Raw genomic sequence first — 26,196 nt, forward strand, 5'->3', positions numbered from 1 at the left:
AACATTTGTTTCTTTATAGCAATGAATGATTTTCCAATCCACTACTCATTTTCCAATCCACTGCTTCTAGATATGGATAAAGTCCATTAGCGCTGCAATACAAATCATGCCAGTTTCTTCTTGGACAACAAATATGCAACAGCCTTAGAATCCTTTCCCTTCATATCTTCTAAAACATCACTATATCCATGTAAAATATCCCACAAACATAAACCTACACAGCCAAACCGTTTTCAAGGCACTTGCCTTTTCCTTGCTAACAACTCTTCAAGAGATTGATGATCCACCCCAGCAACACTGAATAAGCTTTGTCACTCCTTTCCAAATATCTGAAATATATGGACACCTCACAAAGACATGATCCAACTCATCCACATCACTCTAAGAATATGGTGAAAGGGTAAAGAAGTGCAAGGTTAATTCTTCTCCTACGTTAGATAATTTCTTAATCTTTGAATTCAGGGGCTCTTCTTACCCAGATAAACTAAAAACTAGCTTCTTGCTTTATAAGATTGATGATCAACCGATTCATCATTTAGCTTAAAGTTAATTAAGATTGTACGTAGTCTGCGACATGAAACTTCAATATAAAAATTCACCAGTACATACAAACAGTGCGAAATATTTTTTTCTTAAACATGTGATGGTGGAGAATGGAGTATAGGGTTTTCTAGTTCAGGATCTTGATTGCTTTTCTTGTTTGCTATGAGCTCACCATAGAAATAGGATGCAAAACCCCATAAAGACAGAGCCAGGGAAATCCCCTTCTCAGCTTTGAATGACTCTTGAAAGCAAAAAAACTGCTAAGACCTCTGTGACTGGTAGCAGAGTAGTGATTATCACAGCAGCAAGTAATGAAGAACCATAAAATATGACACCTACTGCTCCTACAAAGAAGAACTGCCAAATGATTGCAGAAAATGCTACCACCAAGTAGTACTTAGCTTCCCCAAGCTCATACTCTCTAGCTTCTCTTGGAATAACCTACCATTGACAAAGAAAAAAAAATGTTAGTGAAGCCAATAATAGAGTTGAAAACGTATCTATGCAGCTAATTCATCTTATTTATTTCAGGTATTTTAATTACATCTACTTTGATACATACATAGTCTATGGTGGCTACTGATGAATGTACATCATGTGATTTTTTTTCTTTTTTCAGTGAAGTTGAATATATGTGCATATGATTTTGACTAAATCATCGTTTATATTAGCCAACCAAAATTAGGCAGGAAAAGAAGAAAGAAGAATAGTTTAAAGTGGTGGTGCGAACATAAGTCCAAAAATATTTACCATGCATATGACTTGACTATGACCCATTTGATTGCCTTTTCCTAAAGAGAAACCATGATCTAAGAGGGTTTCTTTTCTATCTATGATCAGAGTCACTTTCCTTTCTTCCTAACCTGAGAATATGATAGACACTACAAGATACCTATGAATTAAGATCATCAAAACCTAGAAGGTAAATAATATGGATGTCCACATTGAGAGAGTATTATACCTTGAAATCATTGTTGACGAGCATTCCAATGGTGCAGACAAGAGTTGCAAAGATGGAAATGACCATTTGCATCTCCATAACCAGAGAGAAGGTAATAATATAGCTGGCTTTCTTATAAGTCAGCTCAATCAAGGGCAGAATCAACCCATACAAAGCCGCAGCTGAGATGGTCATGACAAAACCCATTAGATATTGTTTACTGGATTCATTAGCTGGGCGGTCACCGTTGGTATGGAGGCCGAGCACCACCGCAGCCACCGTCAACAAAGCGACGGAGTTGATAGAGAAAGGAGTAAACTTCTGCTTAACAAGAAGAAAAGCAAAGAAAGCAGTGAAAGCCAGTTGGGTTGCAATAATTAGGGAAGAAGTAGAAACAGGTAGACGTGCCACGCCGTAAGCGTAGAAGTAGTCATCTAATCCTGTAAGGATACCAATAACTACGCCGGCTATGAAGATGAAGGGCTTCATAAAGAAGACTCTGGTGGCATCAGCTGGTGAATCTCCTCTTCTCTTGCTAAGGCGGCGACGGTAGAAGTAAGATGCCACCAAAGAGAATAGAATGACAGGCCAACCAGCCGTCTCTAACCAGCTTGAGAACCAAATTCGTTTGCCACCGCGCACGAAGTAGAGTCGCAGGACAAGGGGTCCGCCGCAGTTGCCGATGCCCAACATGGCACAGCTTAGCAAGAGGAGTGTTCTTTTCAGGGATTTGTTTTTTTTGGGATCCTCTTCTCTGTGCACTTCTGGGTTGGTAACCTCCATACCAGACACCATCTCCATGGCACTAGCACAAGTTGAAGTAGCAATTGAACAACAAACAGATCGATATATACCACTCAAGGTATCAAACTGAGGTAGGTCGGATCATGGATGATTCATGGGAGATTCTAGATATTGAGTTGAGTTGAAACATTTAAAACTCTTTTTTCTGTATTTCTTTCGTGTGGGTAACCTCCATACCAGACTCCATCTCCATGTCACTAGCACTAGCTGAAGCAGCAATTGAACAACAACAGATATATACTACTCAAGGTATCAATTTGAGGAGGGTTTGATCATGGATGATTCATGGGAGAATCGAGATATTGAGTATTTGAGTTGAAAGATGTTTAAGACTTTTTTTTCCTACTTACTCTTCTTGAGGACAACACTTATCTGTTGATGATGCCCACTTCTGCATTTCTTAATTTCGTGTGGGATATGGTTCCGGTCTCTCCACTCTCGAGTGGACCACATTCAGACAAGCCGAGCTGGGACCATGCCTTGACCATGGAGGCCTATCTCTTTGTTCTCATGTTCTGTGGTCCACAAAAAAATCATTAACACCGAACTACAAAAAAAAATCATTAACATCTTCCCAAAGAAACAAAATTACTTGCAACAAGTTATGATGATGCTCCTCTTAGTATGTAGTAAAGTTCGTACTTTGGTCATACACTTGTTTTATCTATACAAGGGCACTAGGGCCAACAAGAATGCATAGATTTTCAACATTGAATATGGTGGTGAAGACTTCTTACCCTTTTAGAGATTTTTATATTTTCTTTTATCACATGTTAAGGACGATGTCCATATTTGAATATTAACAAGATGAATCATAAGTCAAATTCCTTATAGATTTTATATGGGTCTTTCTAGTCCCTCCTAATATAGGATAATGAGGTTTGAAGAGAGCATAGACCTCTCCCGTGATGGATAGAGGATCAAGACTTGTCACTTTTATTATTATTTTAGATTTGAGGTTCATCCGGGCCAGCTTTTGCGCACGTCGACTGTCTTTAAGAGAGATCTTAATTGATATAGGGGGAGCTTTGCCCCTGGCTCGAAGGGATTCTAACTCTAATATCTTACATGGAAATGTTAGTATTTTGCCAATTGAGCCACCTTTGGATTAAGACTCATCACTTTTACCCTTCCATTTGTCTAAGCATCTAATCAATCACCATTACCTCTATTATTTTGTTTTTCTTATAAATTATAGCTTGAAAATATAGACTAAGTCTGAGTCATACATTCCATGGATGGTGGTGGTCCATGAAATTTATTCACTGATCATACAAGGATCCATTGTTAGGGATCCATATTTAAAGTCCTTGCGCATTACGGCAGTGTGGTATGACGTAACTTAAAATCTTACATCATCTATCAAACTCTCAGAATACCAAAAAGAAAATTAGTCTATATTTTAATGCCTTTCTTTCAGTGCTTGGCTTGCCCTTTTTTGAGGTTAGATCGATTTAGCCTTTTCTTCATTTATATTTTATTAAAAAGAAAAAGCAAGAAAATAAATAAAAATTTTCCCTTAGGGTTGCAACCTAGGAGGCCAGAAAGGGCCCAATAGGCCCACTTAGACTCACAAGTCTTTAAAATCCAGCAGGCGACTGCAACGTCCAGAAAATGAGTTATTGGTATCAGATCATGGTATCAGCCCAGGTTTGGCTTTACGACGGAAATCTGAAGTTGTGGGGGCCCATAACTTCCTCGTTGGGCCTGGGCCGGGTGAGTCACTGAAGATATTATTCAATAATTTTTTTGTGTAAATTAAAAAAAAGAAAGAAAGAAGAAGTTCACATGGGTAGATAGAAGAACGAAACAAAACACGTGTCCACGTTTGCAGATGTCTATTGCTTCTATTTTTTAATACATTACTCCCAACCAATCAAGACTTTCGGTCCCTAATTACTACAAATACCTAATAATTAACCTTCTTAATTATTATTATTTAAAAACTTTTACAGAAGCACAGCTATTATTATTATTATTAAAATGACATTTTTTTTCTTCTGTTACCGTTCAAAGCTTGTCGGTTTGTAACATTGGAGAGATTAACGCGGAAAAAATAATGGGACTCTAGAACAGGTCAAATGAGAGCTCTGGTTCGTGGAAGCTTGAAATCTTCAAGAACACTAGAGAGAAGAGAGAAGTATGAAAGTAAAAGGTAGCAGAAGCAGCTGAGCTGTCCCAGTCGCCCAGCAAAGCTTCACCGCCTTCTTTGATTTCTTCTGCAAAGATTGTTATTATATAAAGAACAGAGATCACTTTACAGAATTCCAGGAATCTCCACTCTGCCTCCCACTATTCCATTTATCATTGCCAAGCATTTGCAGTGTATAATTCTTCGCTGTCTGGGTCTCCAAACAGTTGTTGAACCTACCTACTCTGTTTTTCCTTTCCTTTGGTCGGCCAGCTTCTTCTTTATATTTCACCCTTCCTCTGTTTTTCTCTATCTCTGTATTTGATCTTTCCTTCTCTACATTTCTCTCAATCTTTCGAACCCAGAAAGAAGATGGGTTTCTCTGGTTTCATGGCAGTTGTTCTAACATTGGGTTTGTTGATGGGTTCATCTATTGCCCAGGCTCCAGGAGCCGCCCCCAAGGTTGCTCCGGTGTCCACCCCTGTTTCTGCTCCACCAACGCCGTCTGCGGCTTCGCCGACTCCAGCACCTATGGTTTCGCCGCCTGCAGCGACGCCGGCACCTTCCGTGGCTACCCCAGTTCCTGCTCCTACATCGACTCCAACAACCTCTCCTACCCCAGCTCCGATGTCGCCTGAGTTGGCTCCAACTCCATCTCCAAGCATCGCCTCACCACCAGCACCACCACTTGCACCGGCGGAGAGCCCAGCTGGGACGACTACTCCAAGTTCAGGCGCTCATGGTTCACTCAACAGAGTTGCAGTCTTGGGTTCTGCCCTTTTCGGCACCGTTGCTGTTGCTTTGTTGATCTAGGATCCATTATTCATTTTGTAAACGGTTTTGTGTTCGTTGTATTGTATCTCATTTTCTCATTTATTTTGTGGTTAATCTTGACGTGTTTACTCACAGATCTTGAGATCTGAATATTTGAGGGGTGGTGGATTAATCGCATGGGGCTTGTATACTAAAATCACATGAATAAAGCATTTTTTTTTCTTTCATTTTTGTCTTCTTAAGCTTTTTTTTTCCTCAGATTATTGACTTTTGATTTCTGAAAAGTCATCTGTGTTTCCTTCCTTTCTTTGTCCAGTTTGACATTTTTGGGTTTAATGATACTGAAAGATGGATTTCTTATCAACATGAGTCATTGAATTCTTTCTTTCTTGGAATTCACTTTAGAGAAAAGTGTTAATCCTTTAAATTTTTTTCCAGTTGAATAAAAGATTCTAGCTCTATTTTAAGATAATTAACAACAATTCGCATGTTACTTTGGAACAGCTACAAGGGAATTGAGGGAGAGGGAGGAGAGTCTATGGTTTTTTTTTTTCCTGGTTGGAGAGGAGAGAGGACACAACTCGTGATTTTACATCCTTTACAACTATAAGGGTTAGAATCATACAAGCTTTCTTACTAAAAAATAAAAACCATACAAGGTTTAAACACAAAGTTGAAAATTTAGATCATTCAATAGTTTGGGATTACCTAAAAGATACAAAGTTGAAAATTTAGATCATTCAATAGTTTGGGATTACCTAAAAGACATTTACCACATCATCCTTGTTCGGCTAAAGGATGGCCGACACATCCATAACTGTAGAAAATTTGAATTCCATGATTTGGTAGTCTATTTATGAAAGTTGCCTTCTAACCAAATAGGAGAATTTATAGCTTTAAAAACTAGCTTCTAATAGTGTCATCATCATTGGTCGAGCTATTAAAAGTATAAAGCTAGTCAATATTTTTGGATCTTCTTCCTAGAGGGGCTCAACTAAATGAATGTTCAATGAGTTAAAGATTCAGTTATATGGCATATTCTAATCCAAATGCTATGATAAATCTAATAAGTCCTTTGGTTTAAATATTACATATGGTTGAATCTTATAATTCACTCGACAGTCTGTTAGGTCAAATAGGTTCAATTCTTAGGAAATACCGGAAGAAATAACAAACAATAGACAAGGAATTTGTTCACGGGGTTCGACATCATGCCTACGTCTCTAGGGCTCAATTTTGATGTTCAATTCACTAAGAGAGAGAGAGAGAGAGAGAGAGAGAGAGAGAGAGAAAGGATAACAATACAAATCTTACAAAATACCGTCAGAAGTAGTACTTGTCTTGAGTATAAAAAGTCCTATGAAATCCACCGTGAAAGAACCAGTTGAGAGGAAGAAGAACCTTGAAAACCTATTGTAGAAACTCCTCTACGATCTAATTTCTAAATGACCCAAAAAGATCTCATACCTTGAACCAACCTCCATAATACTAATACCCTTCGTTCAGCTTATTCAAGCAGATAGATTCAATAATACTGAACCAATAACAATCATAAACCATGGTTCAAAACACAATAAAGATAATATATAAAAATTATAGATTAGCCCATCCAACATATTCATGGGGAGATCCCTCAAAGAAAAGGAGCCAAATTCCATGAACAAAGGAGAGGTAACCCTTGCTATGAGCCCAAAATTGTCAATCCTTATCAGTTATATTGAAATGGCTAACTTTTGGGGGAAAAAAAATAAAAAAATTGAAATGGCTTTCAAGATTTTCTCTTCCTACCAAGTCTACGAAGGCATTGTGTTTAAAACTAGATGATTAGGGCCTGAGAATTAAGAAGAGAGGTGATGATAAAGACAATGATATAATTCAATTTAGATCTTTTGTGATAAACAACTATAATGTTATAAGTCATAAGGACCAACACAATGGAGCTTTAAAGTAACAATAGAAAAACCTTAACATAAATGTAAAACACGTTTCACCAATAAAGAGAAGATATAAAAGAAAATTGCTTCAGTGCATTAAATGCCTACGAATGTCAAGTCAGATTTTGGATCGTCGGATCCGATATTTCGGTCGAGATTTCAATCTCAAGCATTGAATATCAACGACTATTTAACGGTCTAGATCGAAATCTTAAACAAGATTACGATTCGATAGCTGAAATTGTTTTGCTTGACAGTTAATGGACTGAAGCATAATCCTATGGGGAGATATAATAGTTAAAATATGATATGTGTTTTTTAAACTTAAAATGAGATATCAATGAATAGTTTGCTGAGATTTTGTTTCCTATAGAGAGATACTCATCTTCTCACTCCAAAAAATGACACGTGACAGGAGGTAGACAATCTAACAACTGTGATCATAGGGATGGGACGGATCGAATGGAGGATATACCTCTTATCACATGTCGCTTTCTAAAAGCCACGAGGAGGTCCTGGGTTCGCACCCATCCGGCGGTACCTATATTAGTAATATTCCCCCACCCTAAAAAATAAAAAAAAAAAAAAAAAAAAAAAAAAAAAAAAGAAAAGAAAAGAGAAAAGAATAGAAGCCCCGAGAAAGTTGCACTTTTGAGATTGGATCATTTGCTCTAAGTCTTCCTCTTAACATTAGTAAGGTAAAGTGACATAAAAAATAAAATTGTGAAGTGACCAAAGTAAAACATAAATATGAACAAAGATGCCTCTCAGGTTTAAATCAAATGAGTTTTTTTTGAGAGTCCAAGATGGTTTGTGTTGATATTGATCTTAATAATATCAAATTTTATGATAATTCTTGTATTATTCTTTTTAAATCTTCTGTTAATTACTTGTTTTGTTCTCAAAGGTTTTACATGAATAAATGTGCAATTGATTTAGGCTTGCTCACAAGTTTCTTCTGTTTTGTGATAGCCCCTTTTTTTTTTGGGGTTTTTTTTTTTTTTTTCTACTTTTTTTTTCCCCAATTTTTTTTTGGGGGGGGGGGGGGGGGTTGTTTTTTTTGTTTTGTTTGTTCGGTTCCTCCCCCCTTCTTTTTTTTGGGTTTGCGGTTTTTTTACCTTCTGTTTTGTGATATGAAAATGAGCGATTACTTTCTTCTGTGGTATTTGCAACATTTCATCTACCTCCTATTTTGCGATTACTTAAGTTACTAATGTTCTTCAACAAAAAAAAAAAGAATGAAGAAGGTTACTAATGTTGATTCTAACTGTGGTGTTAACAATTTGCAAGTAGGTAGTAAAGAAGAAGAGGGAAAAAGTTTAAGAGTTCAGAATAAATTTAAGTTTAGATTTATTCTGTCAATTGGATTTTTGTTTGAATATGTGTCATACATGGGTACATAAATAGATTAAAATGAACCATGCCAAAATGAAAATCTAGCTGGATCAACATTTTAATAGAAAATAATTTTTTTATAATAATTCTTTATTTTTTGAGCGCAAAAAAAAAAACTATCAAGTTTTTTTTTGGTAAGAGAAACTATCAAGTTAGATGTTCCTATATGTTTACACACGGTTACATATCTATCTTTATGAAAAATGGGTGTATCTCTAGTAAGAAGAAGAAACAAATTAAGAGACCCTACTTCTACATTAAAATATCATACAAAAACAGAAACAAATTAAAAGATAAACCAAAACTCTAGTTAACAAATCTACCTAATACTAATACTACTAAAATAATAAAAAACAACAAAAACATAAATTAGAACTTTTGCAACCGTAGATGAAGTATCATCTATTTATGATGATGATCAAAATGATATGGTAGCATGGACTCAAGGTATAATAAAAGAAAAATTAAAAAGAAAATTAATTATTATAATTAATTTTATTTAATATCATGAGTCTATGATGTTGCAATTAATGAGATTGTTCTATTCCTTGGGTTTTGGGGAGTAAGGTTCATAAAACCAGTATTTGATTTAAAAAGTCTTACCTTAGACACTATCTCATCCAGAAGTTATTATTATTATTATTATTATTATTATTATTATTATTATTATTATTATTATTATTATTATTATTATTATTATTATTATTATTATTATTATTATTATTATTATTATTATTATTATTATTATTATTATTATTATTATTATTATTATTATTATTATTATTATTATTATTATTATTATTATTATTATTATTATTATTATTATTATTATTATTATTTATTATTATTATTATTATTATTATTATTATTATTATTATTATTATTATTATTATTATTATTATTATTTATTATTATTATTATTATTATTATTAATATTATTATTATTATTATTATTTATTTATTATTATTATTATTATTATTATTATTATTATTATTATTATTATTATTATTATTATTATTATTATTATTATTATTATTATTATTATTATTATATTATTATTATTATTATTATTATTATTATTATTATTATTATTATTATTATTATTATTATTATTATTATTATTATTATTATTATTATTATTATTATTATTATTATTATTATTATTATTATTATTATTATTATTATTATTATTATTATTATTATTATTATTATTATTATTATTATTATTATTATTATTATTATTATTATTATTATTATTATTATTATTATTATTATTATTATTATTATTATTATTATTATTATTATTATTATTATTATTATTATTATTATTATTATTATTATTATTATTATTATTATTATTATTATTATTATTATTATTATTATTATTATTATTATTATTATTATTATTATTATTATTATTATTATTATTATTATTATTATTATTATTATTATTATTATTATTATTATTATTATTATTATTATTATTATTATTATTATTATTATTATTATTATTATTATTATTATTATTATTATTATTATATTATTATTATTATTATTATTATTATTATTATTATTATTATTATTATTATTATTATTATTATTATTATTATTATTATTATTATTATTATTATTATTATTATTATTATTATTATTATTATTATTATTATTATTATTATTATTATTATTATTATTATTATTATTATTATTATTATTATTATTATTATTATTATTATTATTATTATTATTATTATTATTATTATTATTATTATTATTATTATTATTATTATTATTATTATTATTATTATTATTATTATTATTATTATTATTATTATTATTATTATTATTATTATTATTATTATTATTATTATTATTATTATTATTATTATTATTATTATTATTATTATTATTATTATTATTATTATTATTATTATTATTATTATTATTATTATTATTATTATTATTATTATTATTATTATTATTATTATTATTATTATTATTATTATTATTATTATTATTATTATTATTATTATTATTATTATTATTATTATTATTATTATTATTATTATTATTATTATTATTATTATTATTATTATTATTATATTATTATTATTATTATTATTATTATTATTATTATTATTATTATTATTATTATTATTATTATTATTATTATTATTATTATTATTATTATTATTATTATTATTATTATTATTATTATTATTATTATTATTATTATTATTATTATTATTATTATTTATTATTATTATTATTATTTATTATTATTATTATTTATTATTATTATTATTATTATTATTATTATTATTATTATTATTATTATTATTATTATTATTAATTATTATTATTATTATTATTATTATTATTATTATTATTATTATTATTTTATTATTATTATTATTATTATTATTATTATTATTATTATTATTATTATTATTATTATTATTATTATTATTATTATTATTATTATTATTATTATTATTATTATTATTATTATTATTATTATTATTATTATTATTATTATTATTATTATTATTATTATTATTATTATTATTATTATTATTATATTATTATTATTATTATTATTATTATTATTATTATTATTATTATTATTATTATTATTATTATTATTATTATTATTATTTATTATTATTATTATTATTATTATTATTATTATTATTATTATTATTATTATTATTATTATTATTATTATTATTATTATTATTATTATTGAGAACATAGGTTAAATTTGTACAATCACTTCTCTGGGTTTGAATGAGACAATTCTATTCCTTGGGTGTTTGTTGTTATGTTAATTTACTAGTTAAATTTCAATTAATATTATTTAATAATAATAATAATTATTATACTTATAAAAAATACAATTTTAAATAGGGATAATTACTGTTACCTCCATGTGGTTTGATTTTATTACTAATAAAACTCTGTTCTTTACAAAATTACTACTGGCCCCCTTCCTTATGACAGTGTTAAGTAGCCGTTAAGTTTGAATATGTAATGTTTAATTTGTCCTTCATTAAAATTAAGAAATCAAAAGACTATGCTACCCCATTTATAAAAATCAGATTAAATGTCAATTTTATCTTAAAATTCATTTATTTTGAATTAATAAAATGGGAAAATCCAAATTCGATTTGGTTTCCCACCTTCACTAAACTTCATTTATTTTGAAAATACTTTAGGTGATATTCAGTTTCCAATTTGAGTTGAATTCGATTTTTCTTACTCTTCGGTTTCTATTTGAGTTTTATTAAATCATTCAATCTTTATTTGGTAGCTTTTTTTTGAGAATAAAACGAATTATAGTTACTTTTTTCTCCACAGTTAATTAAGGGTATTACTGTAACTTGATAAAAGGGTAAATAAGTAAAAAGATAAGTATAAATGTCTGCATTGTCCTCTCTGGCTCTACGGAGCGAAATAAATCAACCAGAAATGGTGAAACGGAAGTTGCTTCCAAGCTTGGATTCTGCAAGGCTGAAATTTTAGGCAAAATTTCCGAAAGTAAGAGTAGAAGAAGCAGCTGAGCTGTTAGAGGCTTACAGCAAAGCTTCACCGACTTCTTTGATTTCTTCTGCTGTGAGTCTCATTATTATAAATAAATAACAAAGATCACTTTAAGAATTCCAGGAATCTCCAATCTGCCTCCCACCATTCATCATTGGCAAGCATTACCAGTGAACAATTCTGCGCTGTCTGTCTTCCCAAACACTTGCTTAACCCACCTACTCTACTTTCTCTCTCGCCGGCCATCACCCTTTATATCTCAACCTTTCTCTGCTTCCTCCATCATTCCCTTTCTTTCTCAAATTTCAGTGCATATTACCTTCCTATTGATCTCCCATTCTCCACGTTTCTCTCTAACTTTCACTCAGAAATTGGAATCCACCTTCGACTTCAATTGATGAAGATGGGTTTCTCTAGTTTCATGGCTGTTGTTCTAACATTGGGGTTGTTGACAGGATCATCTATGGCCCAGGCTCCAGGAGCCGCGCCTAAGGTTGCTCCCGTGTCAAATCCTGTATCTGCTCCAACAGCTCCAGCTCCTGCTTCGCCAACTCCAACACCTGCCCTTTCTCCGCCTGCACCGACGCCTGCACCTTCCGTGGCTACCCCAGTCCCTGCTCCCGCTCCCACATCGACTCCGACAACTGCTCCAACTCCATCTCCAAGCATCGCCTCGCCACCAGCGCCACCTCTTGCACCAGCAGAAAGCCCAGCTGGGACGACGACTCCTGCTTCAGCCGCCCACGGTTCACTCAACAGAATTGCAGTCTTGGGTTCTGCCCTTTTCAGCACTGTAGCTGTTGCTTTCTTGATCTAAACTCCATCATTCATTTCATTTCCTCTTAGTTTTCATTTGTTCCCCCTTTTCATTGTTCATTATATTTTATTTTCTCATCTGTTTCGCGGTTGCTATTGATCGCTCTGTTTACTCACCGACATGTAAACTGTAATCATAAACAGAGCAATACTTTCTCAGAAAATGATAGTGATGATGACAGACACAGGAGACCGAGATAAAAACGCAAGAAATGGGAATTGGGTGAACTAACTTGCAAGCATCTGATTCGACGAAATAAGGGAACTTTCAAATGCTAAACAATGCAATATAACATAACGGTTGGAATTTTTTTTTACAGATTTCTCTGTATGAAGCCTTATATATAGTGTGATCATCGCCCATCATGATTAGTCAATTGTATGATCACTTGACCTTTGGAACTATCATAACCAACACTGTTGTGATCGTGCGAGTCTGTTGGTTCACCAGGCAGCAGGTGCACAGTCTCTTCAGATTTTTTTGGAGCCCAAGGATGTTTTTCATACCTCCTTAAGCCCTCAAGCTCCATTGCTACTTCCTTCATCTTTGGTCTTTCTTCTCCATGAAGTCTCAAGCATCTCCTTGCAAGTTCCATGACTTGCTGGAGTTGCTCCTTCGTCCCCTCTTGCAGAACTTGATATTCCAAAATCTCCCAAGCATTGTTTTTCTCCATTGAAGTAACAAAATGCATAGCTAGATTCCTCTCATTTTCGGGTCTGTCAAAACTAAGTGCTGTCCTTCCAGTCAATAATTCCACAAGCACCACACCAAAGCTATACACATCGCTCTTATCTGTCAATTGACTTGAATGAAAGTATTCAGGATCTAAATAACCCATAGTTCCTTGCACTAATGTACTTATTTGGGTTTTGTCCACAGGAACTAGCCTTGAAGCTCCGAAGTCTGAGACTTTTGCTGTATAGTAATCATCCAAGAGAATGTTAGCAGTCTTAATATCTCTATGGATTATAGGTGGCAAAGCTGCAGAATGCAAATAAGCAAGCGCGTCTGCTGTTTCGGAAGCTATCCTCAACCGATTCTCCCATGAAATTGAAGACTTATATCCTTCACCATGTACATGATGGGATAAGGTTTTATTGGTAACAAATTCATATACCAATAAAGGAACCTCTGTTTCCAAGCAACAACCCAGTAGCTTAACAACATTTCTATGGTTGGTTTGGGAGAGAATGACCACCTCATTTATAAATTGATCAATCTGACTTTCATCAACTACTTTAGATTTCTTAATGGCAACAGATCTACCTTCAGGTAGAATTCCTTTATATACAGTACCGTAGCCTCCTCGACCGAGGATCTGGCTCTCGGCATAATTGTTTGTTGCCTTCTTTAGCTCTTCGGCAGTAAAGATTTTGGCAGTCTCAGTGGATCCTTGATATGAAGATATTTGTTGCTTCAATAGTAGACCCCCATTTTGCTTGAAGTAACTCTCTTTGAGTTTGTTAAGCTTCCTCTTATGAAGTGCCCAAAGAACCAATAAACCCCCAATAAGTAGGAATAGAAGACCTAATCCAACACCTGCAAAAGTAGACAAAAGCTTTATTAAGGATTACAACATTCAGTTTAATGGTTATGCTAGCATCAGAAATTGCTTACAGTCCTATGTAGAAACCTCACTGGGGAAGAGTTTTTTTGGTCAAAAGGAGATTTGTTGCTCAAGGCCTGAGGAGAAATTCCCTGCTAAGGACCTCTACTTTGTATTTTGATAAATATGTCAACGTAGAGGAGAAGAGACTTACCTACAGTGACCTGTATCACTGGGAATTGCTTTGATTGGCAACCAGTTCCATCTTTCCATCCGTCACCTTCATAATTATGAGGACAGGAGCAACTGTAATTCCCAGGTAGGTTTGTGCACAAGGAGGGGTAGGTGCAGAGATTAGTATTTGGATCCTCACATTCATTTATGTCTGCAACAAACAAAATTTGTCTCGAGAGATTAGCACCGTAAAAATTTAAAGCACAAATCCATCTGAAATGCTGGAATTTGTTCGGAAAAAAGTTTCATGAAGAAAGAGGGATTCTGGGTTACCTTGGCATCCATCTTGAAGGTATGGGTTCCCCTGGTAACCACTGGAGCAGTTGCAGCTATAACCAACCTCGTTCTTGGAGACATCACAGACAGTGTTAGAACCGCATGCATAAGAGGGATCTTTCATAGCTTCTTCACAGGATTTCTGGTTCACTGATGGCCAGCTGATTGCCCAATCGAGAACGATTGGCACTTGATTGGTGAAATTCATGAGATCCGATTTGGAGAAATTGTACCAGTTCTTGTCTACGAGGAAGGCATAACCACATGGATTGAAATCGAAAACATTGCTGTGGGCATCGGTGCTATTAACTTCTACGACGAACTCTTCTAGGCCCTTTGGAATGGAGGTCTGACAACAGCCGATTCCTGTGCATTGACCGCTGATCACATCAGATTCTGTCATGGAAAACATGTTACACCCATTGGTGAAGTATGAAGTGATGCCTCTGAGGGTTCCCTCGGTGTCACAACCCAGGGCAGTGAATCTGTTCTCTGTCTCAGAGAACGTGAAGGGCGTGTTCGACACAGATTGTATACCTGGTGTTTGATAAAATCGATAACCCGAGATGTTGTAACAATCTTTAGTTACAGGGCTTGATACGCTCAGTTGGCCTTCTAATGAAATATTAAGAACTTCCATTCTTCCCGTGAACAGCCCTGTGTTGTTACAGGTTAGATTGAACCCATCTCTGTAACACCTTGAATCTCCAAAACCAAATGGGTAGGGAACTGAGATGTTACCACAGTTATCTTGGCAACCAGGAAAAGCAACAGATGAAAGTGATATAGGTGATGTTGTAGCTAGCCATAGTAGGATGAGAAGGAGCTCATGAAGAACCACAACACGACCCATGGCTTTGTTCTTCATTTGATAATTTCTCTGGTTACCTGTAATATATAAATTTGTGAATCAATTTCAATACAGGAAGAGTATGTTCTTCTTGATCAGGAATTAGACGCAACTGAAATGCAAAAAATTGTGTTGACTACTCAAGGTAAATCATGAAAGTCTACAAGAATGGGTCGACATAGGGTTAAGAGTCAAATGAGATTGCAATTTTTTTTTCTTCAAAACCCACAAATTTCATCATTCAGAAAAGAGAATGTTGAAACACAAACTCCGTTCGTGTTCACACAGGTCGTCTGGTTTGTCTGAATTATTACATGGACCTTGTTGGAAAATTGGACTACTGTTACAAGTAAAATCTCTTAAAAGTTGAAATTGCTAATTGAAGCAAATAGTCATAACATTCTTCGCTAAATCTACTTTGACTTTCTTATGCTTATGCTATAAAACGCAATTCCGTTTCGACTTCTTCTTTCGTGTATCACCTTTTTCTTCTTCTATGTTCAACTTTACTGTCTTTTGACGTTGCACTTGAATTAGTCTACTGGCCAAATTTAACGATTTTCGCCAACCTTGGCCCATTCAAATTTTGAAGAATCAAATGAGCCTTAATGGCTAGTGCTACTGCATACCAATTATTATATTAATATTCATATTCAAACATATAATTGAAAAAATAATAATTTTGCATACATATTGATTTCCTTACTAATTGCCATTTTAATTAACGTACTAATTGATTTTTTTATTTAAAAAAATAAATAAATAATAAAAATTGAAGCCCAAAATATATTGTTTCGGATACGTTTCAACACACGAAGGGCAACTTCTTGATCAAGAAGTAAATGGTTGGCTGCTGGGTTGGTCTTGAAAATATTCAGTACTTGTGTAGACTAATTAAGTTAACAAGAATGAGTCATGGGTTAAGAGTCAAATATTCAAAACCCCACGAATTTGATAATTTGAAAAAGAAAATGTCAAGCACAACTCCCTTCTTGAAAATCACAGGTCCCCTTCTTTCCCTGAATTATTGCATCCAACTTCTTGGACTATTTTACAAGTAAAACCTCTTAGTAACTTGAAATTGTTTGTTGAAGCAATATGAATATATTTTCGAAGGATCAATTATATTAAAATATAAGAATATGGTAAAAAGAAAATAAAAAAATTTGAACTCTTCACTCAGATATATGTTGGTCTTAATAACTGGACAACTTGCTTTGGCAACTAAGTGCCATCATGTTGCATCTTAGCTGGTGCGGCCTTAAATGAGACTGTACTAGATGACAAAGTCTACTATCAACATGGAATATTTCATCTATATATATATATATATATATTGTTCTCGAATCTGCACTGGTCTTGAGTTGGTTCAAGGATGGATTGAACTGATCATAAACCGGATAACTGCACAAGAAATGAACTATAAGAGTGAGCCGCCTCTATGGACGGGAAGCCACCTCAGATGGTTGAGTCAGATTCAGGATAACAAAAAACCTCATAGTGAGGTGTTTCGAATTCAAAGAACATTCAATTCTGAGAGTTATTGCAGGAGAGTAAATCATGTTGTTTTTTCTTACCTAACTTGTGTTCTATCATTCATCCGTTACCTTTTATACTGAGAATCCATAATGTTTTTGTGGAGAAGAATCCCTTGCTCCCTTAGATTAGCATATGCTTAATGGAGAGTCTATATTGAAAGTAACGATTGGCTTGGTGGATAAGCCAATGCCCTAAATCTTCCTCAAGAAGCCATGAATATAATATAGTTGGTTTTAGATATTATCCAAAATATCCGTTCACTTTATCCCTTGATTTGACATGCATTTAATGTGGATTGATGTTTTGGCAACTAAGGTTAAGTTCTCAAGATCTACGAATTGCTCATTAAATGGCACATTTAATGCTTTGATGCATCCAACTCTTCTCCGAGAATTGACATTCCAATTGTTGTTTCGTGTACTTCTATTCCTTAAAGTGACAATGCCTATGTGCCACTTTCTGTAGAGTTTGTCTCTTTGAAATGTGGCTTTCCGTATGAACGCAACAGTTCATCCTTGTTTTCTTGATGGAACCAGTATTAAAATCTATTGTACTAAATGGTTCACCCCGGTTCATGGGCTCACCGAAATTAGGTTTAACAATATGTTTTCCACAACTGAGAAGCTGATAGGGGTGTAAACAAACCGGATTCGGATCGGATAGTGGTATATCCATATCCGCATCCTATTATATTCGGACGGATTTGGATAATATCCTATCGGTTTTCGGACGGATTCTGTCGGATTCGGATGATTAATCGGATAGTTATTTTCTTAAGTAGATTCTTCTAAACGAACATGAATATAGATTGAATACAAGTTTTTGACTACCTGTTTTCATCTTTACCTTTTTATTTGTGAGGGCTAGTTTTGAAATTTAAGAATTTAACAACTTTGGTAGATATTTTAGTAGAAAATCTAGAAAAATAGTCACATATTGTAGGTAAAATTTATAAAAACAAGAATAATAAATCTAAATTAGTAACTTAATCGGATTATTTTATTGGACGGATAATATTCTGTAAGAAAGGGGTATACCATATCCGCATCCTATTGATAATCGGATGGATTCGGATACCCCTAAACGGATGCGGCTGTGAATTCGGAAGCGGATTTCGGTTATCCATTTACACCCCTAGAAGCTGAAAAGGCCAGAAGCAAAGGAAAAAACTTGGAGCTGATCTGAAGTAGCCATCGAAGAAAGACATCATTATAAGCTACAGTAGAAGAGTAAAAAAAGAATAAATCTTGAAGAAAACAGGGCGATGACGAAATTGAAAGCCTGAACATCTAACCCTAATTTGCCTCCATTCGATCTGAGTTTGGAAGTTTGGTTAGTGTTATCTTCAATTTTCAATTCCTTAGCAAATAACCCTAATTTGCTTCTCTTCAATCCGAGTTTGAAAGCCTGATTACGGTTAGCGTCAGTGTTCAATTCTGCAACATCTGACCCTAATTTGCCTTTGAAAATCTGATTCGATTTGATTTCTCTGATCCAGTTTGAATATTATCATTGATTTCTCTGATCTTATTTGAATATTATCATTTAACTTAAATAAATTTATAGAACCATCTAGGGTTGAGTTTGGTAATCTTTCATCAATAGCTAATGTCTAGATTTTAATTGAAAGGATTTAAAATCTTTGCTTATATTAGAAAGCAAAAACAAAAAGCATGACATTAATAGCTTTTTGTATCATTTTCATTATCTATTATGTCTTTTTAAGGTATTGCGGTACCCCAATGGGATTATCCTCTATTTTGTTTGAGCCAGTCCTTTTTGTCCTGGTTGTTGTACTCTGGCTTTGTCCCTTTGTATGCATGACACTATCGCCTTCGCTCTTGGCTGGGGACTCTATACTCCTTCACTCGGCCGCTAGCCTATCATTCTTGCAAACCTTCCTCGTCTCCCTGTACCGTGCTAGCGTAGGTTCGTGCTCGCGGTTAAATCCCTTTCACAACTAAAATCTAAAATAGAAAGACCATTATACCCAATTCCAAGAAACTGTGGGTGGTTGTGCTGAATCTCATCTGATCTACCATTTGAAATCCTCCTCTCTTTCTATCTCTCTTATTCATGTACAATTTAAGAACTGATTGAGAAGAATAAATGAAAAAAAAGAATGAGTCTTGAGCGTCAAATTTGAGCGGTCAGGAACACTCTCTCTCTCTCTAAGAATACATGAAACCAAAGCGAAAAATAGAGGGTATCGAGAAATAATCTTTGCAAGCCTTTTTTTCAATTTTAGAGTTCCTTGATTGCTCAATCTTGAATAACATCTTTTATTGATTTCAAGTTTGAGCGGTTAGGGACAACAATTAGTCTCCATCACAGACAAGAAGTACCTAAATTAAAGGAGGAAAAGAAGAAGAAGAAATAGATAAGTGTGATTAATCGGAATTGGAAGTTCAATAAATTTGGTATCATCTAAGTATCAATTGGATTTACAATACAATTTTTTAATTTTTTATTACAATTTGGTTTGGATTTTCAAAGAGCTATGGTTTTGATTTTCAGCTCAAATTTTGAGAAGATGAACGAGAGGTAGAAAGACATCGCAGACAAGTAGGGATAATAATATTAATTTTTTTCCCCTAAGATTTTAGTAAGGGCAATTTTAGAATGAAAAAACTAAATAATGGATTAACAGTTTCATTAACAAAATGGACTAATGTGTTTAATGAATTGGGGTGTTTGTGTTTTACATAGTGGTTGTCGGTCTCTTTTGGGGTGCGTGCAATTTGCTCTTTTATGGTATAGTTTATCATTGGTCAAGATGTGTTTGGTATTTTATCAATATTATGGAATGAATAAGCCTGGTGTCAAAATAAAAAATTGTTAGAAAGTGATAGTGAACAAGTAAAAAAATATGGAAAAAGTATAGTTTTTATAAAAGATGTATATCAACTATTTCACCCTCATCTTAACTATAAAATTATAAGTAAATCGATCATAAATGAAGAGAATGAAGTTCTCACCATAATCCATAATAGACAAAAAGTCTAATATGAGTTTTAGAGGTTTTTCTATTATTTTAAATAAAAATAAAACTCATAATAGATGCCAAACAATTTAAAATAATGAAAATTTCTCATAATTGAGAATGACAATTAATACAAAAAAGAGCCTAACAATGATTTATCTTCATTTAGAGACACTTTTTTTATTTATTTATTATTTTAAATAATAATCTTCTGGTTTGTTTCTATTTTCTTTATTTTCTTGTGCATGTCGAGTTCGGATCATCTCCCCAGACGGGGAGCACCCGTCGGCCATTGACCACAAATTACAAGGGGGTCTCGGTTGGTGACCGTATGGATGTCCCCTCCTTCGCATTCGTATTCATTAAAGGTATTTGTATCTGTAATTTTTCTTCCCGGAAAATAATCGTATCCATCCATTAAGCAACCGGATTAGGATTCGGACAATTGCTTATCAAATCGGATAATATCTGGATAAAAATTTATCTGAATAGAGTAAAGGATTTAACAATCTTTTCTCTGAAAATGGATGATAATCGAATTCAAATCCGGTTCGGTAGATAATTGGAAATTGAAAATTATCTAGTTAGAGTAAAGTATTAAATATTTTTTTCTAAAACATATGCTAATAATCGATAATCGGACATTGAATATCCGAAAACAAAAATTAAAAGAATTGACAATCACAAATCAATAATTGAATAGTTTATCGAATCGGATTATTATTGGATATCGATAAAGTTCTGGATTCGAATGCATTTTCTAAATTTTTTCTAAATTTTTACGGGATTCAGATTCAAATTCAAATAGCGGTTTTCCATTCGAATCGGATCTGGTGTATCCAGCGTCACCTTTCGGTCCGGTTAGGATACTGGTTTTTTTTTTTAAAGAAATATTTTATTAGTTTTTGCTTTTGGACCCTCCATAGTTTGTGGTTTTAAAGTGGTCAAGGGAGTACAAAGTCAGGGGAGATAATCCACACTCACACATGTCTTGGTCTATAGATTATGTTCCAATTTTACTCGTTGGCGGTTGAGGAAATTGGTGGAGATTTCTACAGGGGAAGAAGGGTGTTTGGATTGAATTACCTATTGAACTTGCAAAATTTGTTGAAGCTGCTGTTGGTAATTGTGGGTGGGAAAAATATATTAAGTGCTCGTCTTCATTTACTTACTCATGATTCCCTGGATCTGATGAGTAGAATTATAGGAGGGATTTCGGAACCAGCATGCTGAGCCCACATACTTAATGCTGGTTCATTGGATACCTGGAACTCGAAATAATCTTCCTGCATATGTCACACACCAAGTTACGTATTGGTTCCTCTATGATGAATGACAAAAAGAGGTGAGTTATCCTTAGTTGAAGCAGAGCATCAGATTCTCATGTTTCAGTTCTGTATGGATCTTCTTCTGTTGGGACTTTGTTGAAGAATCCATATACATATGGATTGGTCAATCTCAAAGAAATGGCATTTCAAATTTTGTTTTTTAGGTATGATGGCTTAACAATTTGGGTTTTGTCAACTCCTTTGTATGGTAGATTTTGGTTGTTCAAGAAAACATTGGCAAGATCATGGCTTAGGTCTGTGGAGGTTCCCTTTTCGGCACTGTTGCTTTCGCTTTCTTGATCTAAAATCCATCATTCATTTCGTTTCTTCTTAGTTTTCATTTGTTCTCCCTTTTTAATGTTCATTATATTTTATTTTCTCATCTGTTTTGCGATTGATCTTTGATGGCTCTGTTTGCTCACTGGCATGTAAACTGAAATCATAAACAGAACAATACTTTCTCAAAAAATGAAAGTGATTTTGGGAGAGACAAGAGATAAAGGGAAAAACACAAAAAATGGGAATTGGGTGAAGAAACTCGTAAGCATCTGATTCAAATTAAAATAAAAAAAACCTCACAAAAGGGCCTTTTAAATGCTAAACCATGCAATATAAAGTAACAGTTTCAATAAAATTTACAGAATTTTTTATATGGAGTTGTATATATAATGTGATTATCTCCCATCAAGAGTAATCAATTGTATGCTCACTTGACTTTTGGAACTATCACAACCAACACTGTTTTGATTAAGTGAGTCTGTTGGTTCACCAAGTAGCAAATACTGTGTCTCTTCAGATTTCTGTGGAGCCCATGGATATTTAACATATCCCCTTAAGCCCTCAAGCGTCATTGCCACTTCCTTCATCTTTGGCCGTTCTTCTCCATGTAGCCTCAAGCATCTCCTTGCAAGTTCCATGACTTGCTGGAGTTGATCCTTTGTCCCTTCTTGCAAAACTTGATATTCCAAAATCTCCCAAGCATTGTTTTTTCCATTGAAGAAACAAAATGCATAGCTAGATTCCTCTCATTTTCAGGTCTGTCAAAACTAAGTGCTGTCCTTCCAGTCAATAATTCCACAAGGACCACACCAAAGCTATACACATCACTCTTGTCCGTCAATTGACTTGAATGAAAGTATTCAGGATCTAAATAACCCATAGTTCCTTGCACTAGTGTACTTATTTGGGTTGTGTCCACTGGAACTAGCCTTGAAGCTCCGAAGTCTGAGACTTTTGCTGTATAGTTATTATCCAAAAGAATGTTAGCAGTCTTAATATCTCTATGGATTATAGGTGGCAAAGCTGCAGAATGCAAATAAGCAAGCGCGTCTGCTGTTTCGGAAGCTATCCTCAACCGATTTTCCCATGAAATCGAAGACTTATATCCTTCACCATGTACATGATGGGATAAGGTTTTATTGGTTACAAATTCATATACTAATAAAGGAACTTCTGTCTCCAAGCAACAACCCAGTAGCTTAACAACATTTCTATGGTTGGTTTGTGAGAGAATGACCACCTCATTTATAAATTGATCAATCTGACTTTCATCAACTACTTTAGATTTCTTAATGGCAACAGATCTACCTTCAGGTAGAATTCCTTTATATACAATACCGTAGCCTCCTCGACCGAGGATCTGGCTCTCGGCATAATTGTTTGTTGCCTTCTTTAGCTCTTCGGCAGTAAAGATTTTGGCAGTCTCAGTGGATCCTTGATATGAAGATATTTGTTGCTTCAATAGTAAACCCCCGTTTTGCTTGAAGTAGCTCTCTCTGAGTTTGTTTAGCTTCCTCTTATGAAGTGCCCAGAAAACCAATAAACTGCCCAAAAGTAGAAATAGGAGACCTAACCCAACACCTACAAAAGGAGACAAGCTTTTTTAAGATTAGAGTATTCAGTTTAATGGTTATGCTAGCATCAGAGATTGCTTACTCCTATGTAGAAACCTCATTGGGGAAGAGTTTTTTTGGTCAAAATGAACTTTGTTGCTCAAGGCCTGAGGAGAAGTTCCCTGCTAAGGAATTCTAGTTTGTATTTTGATAAATATGTCAATGTAGAGGAGAAGAAACTTACCTACAGTAACCTGTATCAGTGGGGATTGCTTTAATTGGCAACGATTTCCATCACCTTCATAATCAGGAGGACAGGAGCAATTGTAAGTCCCAGGTAGGTTTGTGCACAAGGAGGGGTAGGTGCAGAAATTAGTATTTGGATCCTCACATTCATTTATGTCTACAACAAACAAAAATTTGTCTCTAGAGATTAGCACCATAAAAATTTAAAGCACAAATCTATCTGAAATGCTGGAATTTGTTCGGAAAAAAGTTTCATGAAGAAAGAGGGATTCTGGGTTACCTTGGCATCCGTCTTGAAGATAAGGGTTCCCCTGGTAACCACTGTAGCAGTTGCAGCTATAACCAACCCCGTTCTTGGAGACATCACAGACAGTGTTAGAACCGCATGCATAAGAGGGATCTTTCGTGGCTTCTTCACAGGATGTCTGGTTCACTGATGGCCAGCTAATTGCCCAATCCAGAACGATGGGCACTTGATTGGTGAAATTCATGAGATCCGATTTGGAGAAATTGTACCAGTTCTTGTCTACGAGGAAGGCATAACCACAGGGATTGAATTTGAAAACATTGCTGTGGGCATCGGTGCTACTAACATCTACGACGAACTGTGTTAGGCCCTTTGGAATGGAGGTCTGACAACAGCCGATTCCTGCGCATTGACCGCTGATCACATCGGATTCTGTCAAGGAAAACATGTTACACCCATTATTGAATTGTAAATCGTTGCCCATGAACTTGCCCATGAAGACTCCGTTGGTGTCACAACCCAGGGCAGTGAATCTGTTCTCTGTCTCAGAGTATGTGAAGGGTGTGTATGACACAGATTGTAGCATAGGTTGTTGATGAAATCGAGAACCCGAGATGTTGTAGCAATCTTGAGTTACAGCGCTTGGTACGCTCAGTTGGCCTTCTAATGAAATATTAAAAACTTCTAATGAAATATTATCAATTCCTATTCTTCCTGTGAACAACCTTGTGTTGTTACAGGTTAGATTGAACCCATCTCTGTAACACCTTGAATCTCCAAAACCAAATGGGTAGGGAACTGTGATGTTACCACATTTCTCTTGGCAACCAGGAAAAGCAACAGATGAAAGCGCTATAGCTGATGTTGTAGCTAGCCCTAGTAGGATGAGAAGGAGCTCATGAAGACGACCCATGGCTTAGTTCTTCAATTGATAATTTCTCTGGTTACCCTGTAATATATATATATTTTTTGAATCAGTTTCAACAAGGGAAGAGTATCTTCTTTTTGGTCAGGAATTAGACGTTGTTGTTGGTTTTCAAAAGTCACATCAGAACTCGTGTTGACCAGTCAAGGTCACACATCCATGATCCATCCACCTTAGGAGGAGGATTTTACTATTTCATGTAAGTTTGGGTGGATGGGTGGGACCGCTCGTGTCAACTAATCAAGTTTTTGATTTAGAAGAATGGGTCATAAGGTTAAGTGCAAGAATGGATCATAAGGTTAAGTGTCAAATGAAATTGCAGATTTAATTCAATAAATTTAAGAATATGATTTGAGCGTCCATCTCATGGCTGTTGAGCCACATTTATGCCTCACAAGAATGGGTCAGGCATCTACCGAAAAAAAAAATGGATCATGCAGTTTTTTTCTTCAAAGCCCTCGAATTTGATCATTAAAAAAAAAATGTCAAACACGATTCCTTTCATCTGAATTATGACATGAATCTTCTTCGACAAGACTATTGTTACAAGTAAACGGTTTTAATTAAGTTAAAATTCGTAGCAGCCAAGACCCACTACAAGGAATCAGGTAATTAAACAAATCATTCAAACAAACATTATGCAAATAAGATATAAACAAACACAAAGCTAATAACATGCAACCCCAAGAATGAGAGGGAAAGTTGCCACTCACTGGGTGGTTTCCTCGATAGTTCTTTTATTTTCTAATAAAATATCTTTTTACCAATAAAGAAAATGGGGGGGGGGGGGGGAAGGAATCAACAAACGAGATTTGAGAAAAAAAGTACAACGTTAGTTCAAACCGGTTACATCATCACATCACTTAAACCATCAAGAACGCACCACACCCTTTCACACCTTTTGGCTCTTGACAAAAAAAAAACCCCTCAATCCAAGTTTGAACTACAAATGGTACAACAACAAAGAAGAGACAATAAGAGAGATAGATCCTTTTCTTACAACCCATAAAAGCAACAAGAAACTGGATTTTTATTTGCTACATCGACTGTAGTCAACAATATGAGGCATTGAAATTTTGCGACATGTACAAGGAATGATTCAATGGTGTTAAAGCAAATTACAGGGTTGATGTGTAAATATGATTTTTTTTTTTATTTATTTTTTACATTCAGGATTTCAAAATTTTGCAAAATTTACAAAATGAAACCCTTGGCTATATTCTATCCCAAACCTCATATTTCACAAGCCTTAGTTGGAGATCAACATTGTCGAGTTCTTTTCTTCAAGAATCAACGATTCTCCCATACCCT

The 26,196-nt window shown here is 33.7% G+C and overlaps 5 protein-coding genes across 5 annotated transcripts; 2 read left to right on the forward strand and 3 right to left on the reverse strand.

Moving 5' to 3' along the window:
• Nucleotides 1-568: 568 nt before the first annotated feature.
• LOC149018189 (purine permease 3-like) lies at nt 569-2,662 on the reverse strand. The gene is given in 3 exon segments (XM_089154303.1): nt 569-791; nt 793-984; nt 1,505-2,662. Coding segments are annotated over 3 exon segments (1,131 nt in total). The 5' UTR covers nt 2,285-2,662; the 3' UTR covers nt 569-632.
• A 1,684-nt stretch (nt 2,663-4,346) lies between these two features.
• On the forward strand, nt 4,347-5,564 carry LOC149018190 (uncharacterized). Its single transcript, XM_089154304.1, has one exon. The coding sequence runs from the start codon at nt 4,791-4,793 to the stop codon at nt 5,229-5,231; it is 441 nt and encodes a 146-aa protein (XP_089010430.1). The 5' UTR covers nt 4,347-4,790; the 3' UTR covers nt 5,232-5,564.
• Nucleotides 5,565-12,197: 6,633 nt separating this feature from the next.
• LOC149018191 (uncharacterized) lies at nt 12,198-12,927 on the forward strand. The gene has a single exon (XM_089152510.1). The coding sequence runs from the start codon at nt 12,460-12,462 to the stop codon at nt 12,877-12,879; it is 420 nt and encodes a 139-aa protein (XP_089008636.1). The 5' UTR covers nt 12,198-12,459; the 3' UTR covers nt 12,880-12,927.
• A 301-nt stretch (nt 12,928-13,228) lies between these two features.
• LOC149018192 (wall-associated receptor kinase 2-like) lies at nt 13,229-16,086 on the reverse strand. The gene is made up of 3 exons (XM_089152507.1): nt 14,933-16,086; nt 14,640-14,810; nt 13,229-14,418 (listed from the first exon to the last, which is right to left on the reverse strand). The coding sequence occupies exons 1-3, from the start codon at nt 15,801-15,803 to the stop codon at nt 13,232-13,234; spliced, it is 2,229 nt and encodes a 742-aa protein (XP_089008633.1). The 5' UTR covers nt 15,804-16,086; the 3' UTR covers nt 13,229-13,231.
• Nucleotides 16,087-22,172: 6,086 nt separating this feature from the next.
• LOC149018193 (wall-associated receptor kinase 2-like) lies at nt 22,173-24,874 on the reverse strand. Its single transcript, XM_089152509.1, is given in 4 exon segments — nt 22,173-22,623; nt 22,626-23,495; nt 23,712-23,870; nt 23,994-24,874. Coding segments are annotated over 4 exon segments (2,223 nt in total). The 5' UTR covers nt 24,874; the 3' UTR covers nt 22,173-22,309.
• Between the last annotated feature and the right edge of the window lie 1,322 nt (nt 24,875-26,196).

Source organism: Hakea prostrata, chromosome 4 (assembly GCF_041222555.1).
Source record: "Hakea prostrata isolate BN-2017 chromosome 4, UWA_Hpros_2, whole genome shotgun sequence".
Taxonomy (NCBI): Eukaryota; Viridiplantae; Streptophyta; class Magnoliopsida; order Proteales; family Proteaceae; genus Hakea; species Hakea prostrata.

Excerpts from the sequence above, each read along its gene's own strand:
- LOC149018190 (XM_089154304.1), top strand. The coding sequence starts at position 4,791 with ATGGGTTTCTCTGGTTTCATGGCAGTTGTTCTAACATTGGGTTTGTTG.
- LOC149018192 (XM_089152507.1), bottom strand. The coding sequence starts at position 15,803 with ATGAAGAACAAAGCCATGGGTCGTGTTGTGGTTCTTCATGAGCTCCTT. Across the intron at positions 14,811-14,932 it reads CCTTCAAGATGGATGCCAAG|ACATAAATGAATGTGAGGAT; the intron begins GTAACCCAGAAT and ends TGTTTGTTGCAG. Across the intron at positions 14,419-14,639 it reads AGTGATACAGGTCACTGTAG|GTGTTGGATTAGGTCTTCTA; the intron begins GTAAGTCTCTTC and ends CTACTTTTGCAG.
- LOC149018191 (XM_089152510.1), top strand. The coding sequence starts at position 12,460 with ATGAAGATGGGTTTCTCTAGTTTCATGGCTGTTGTTCTAACATTGGGG.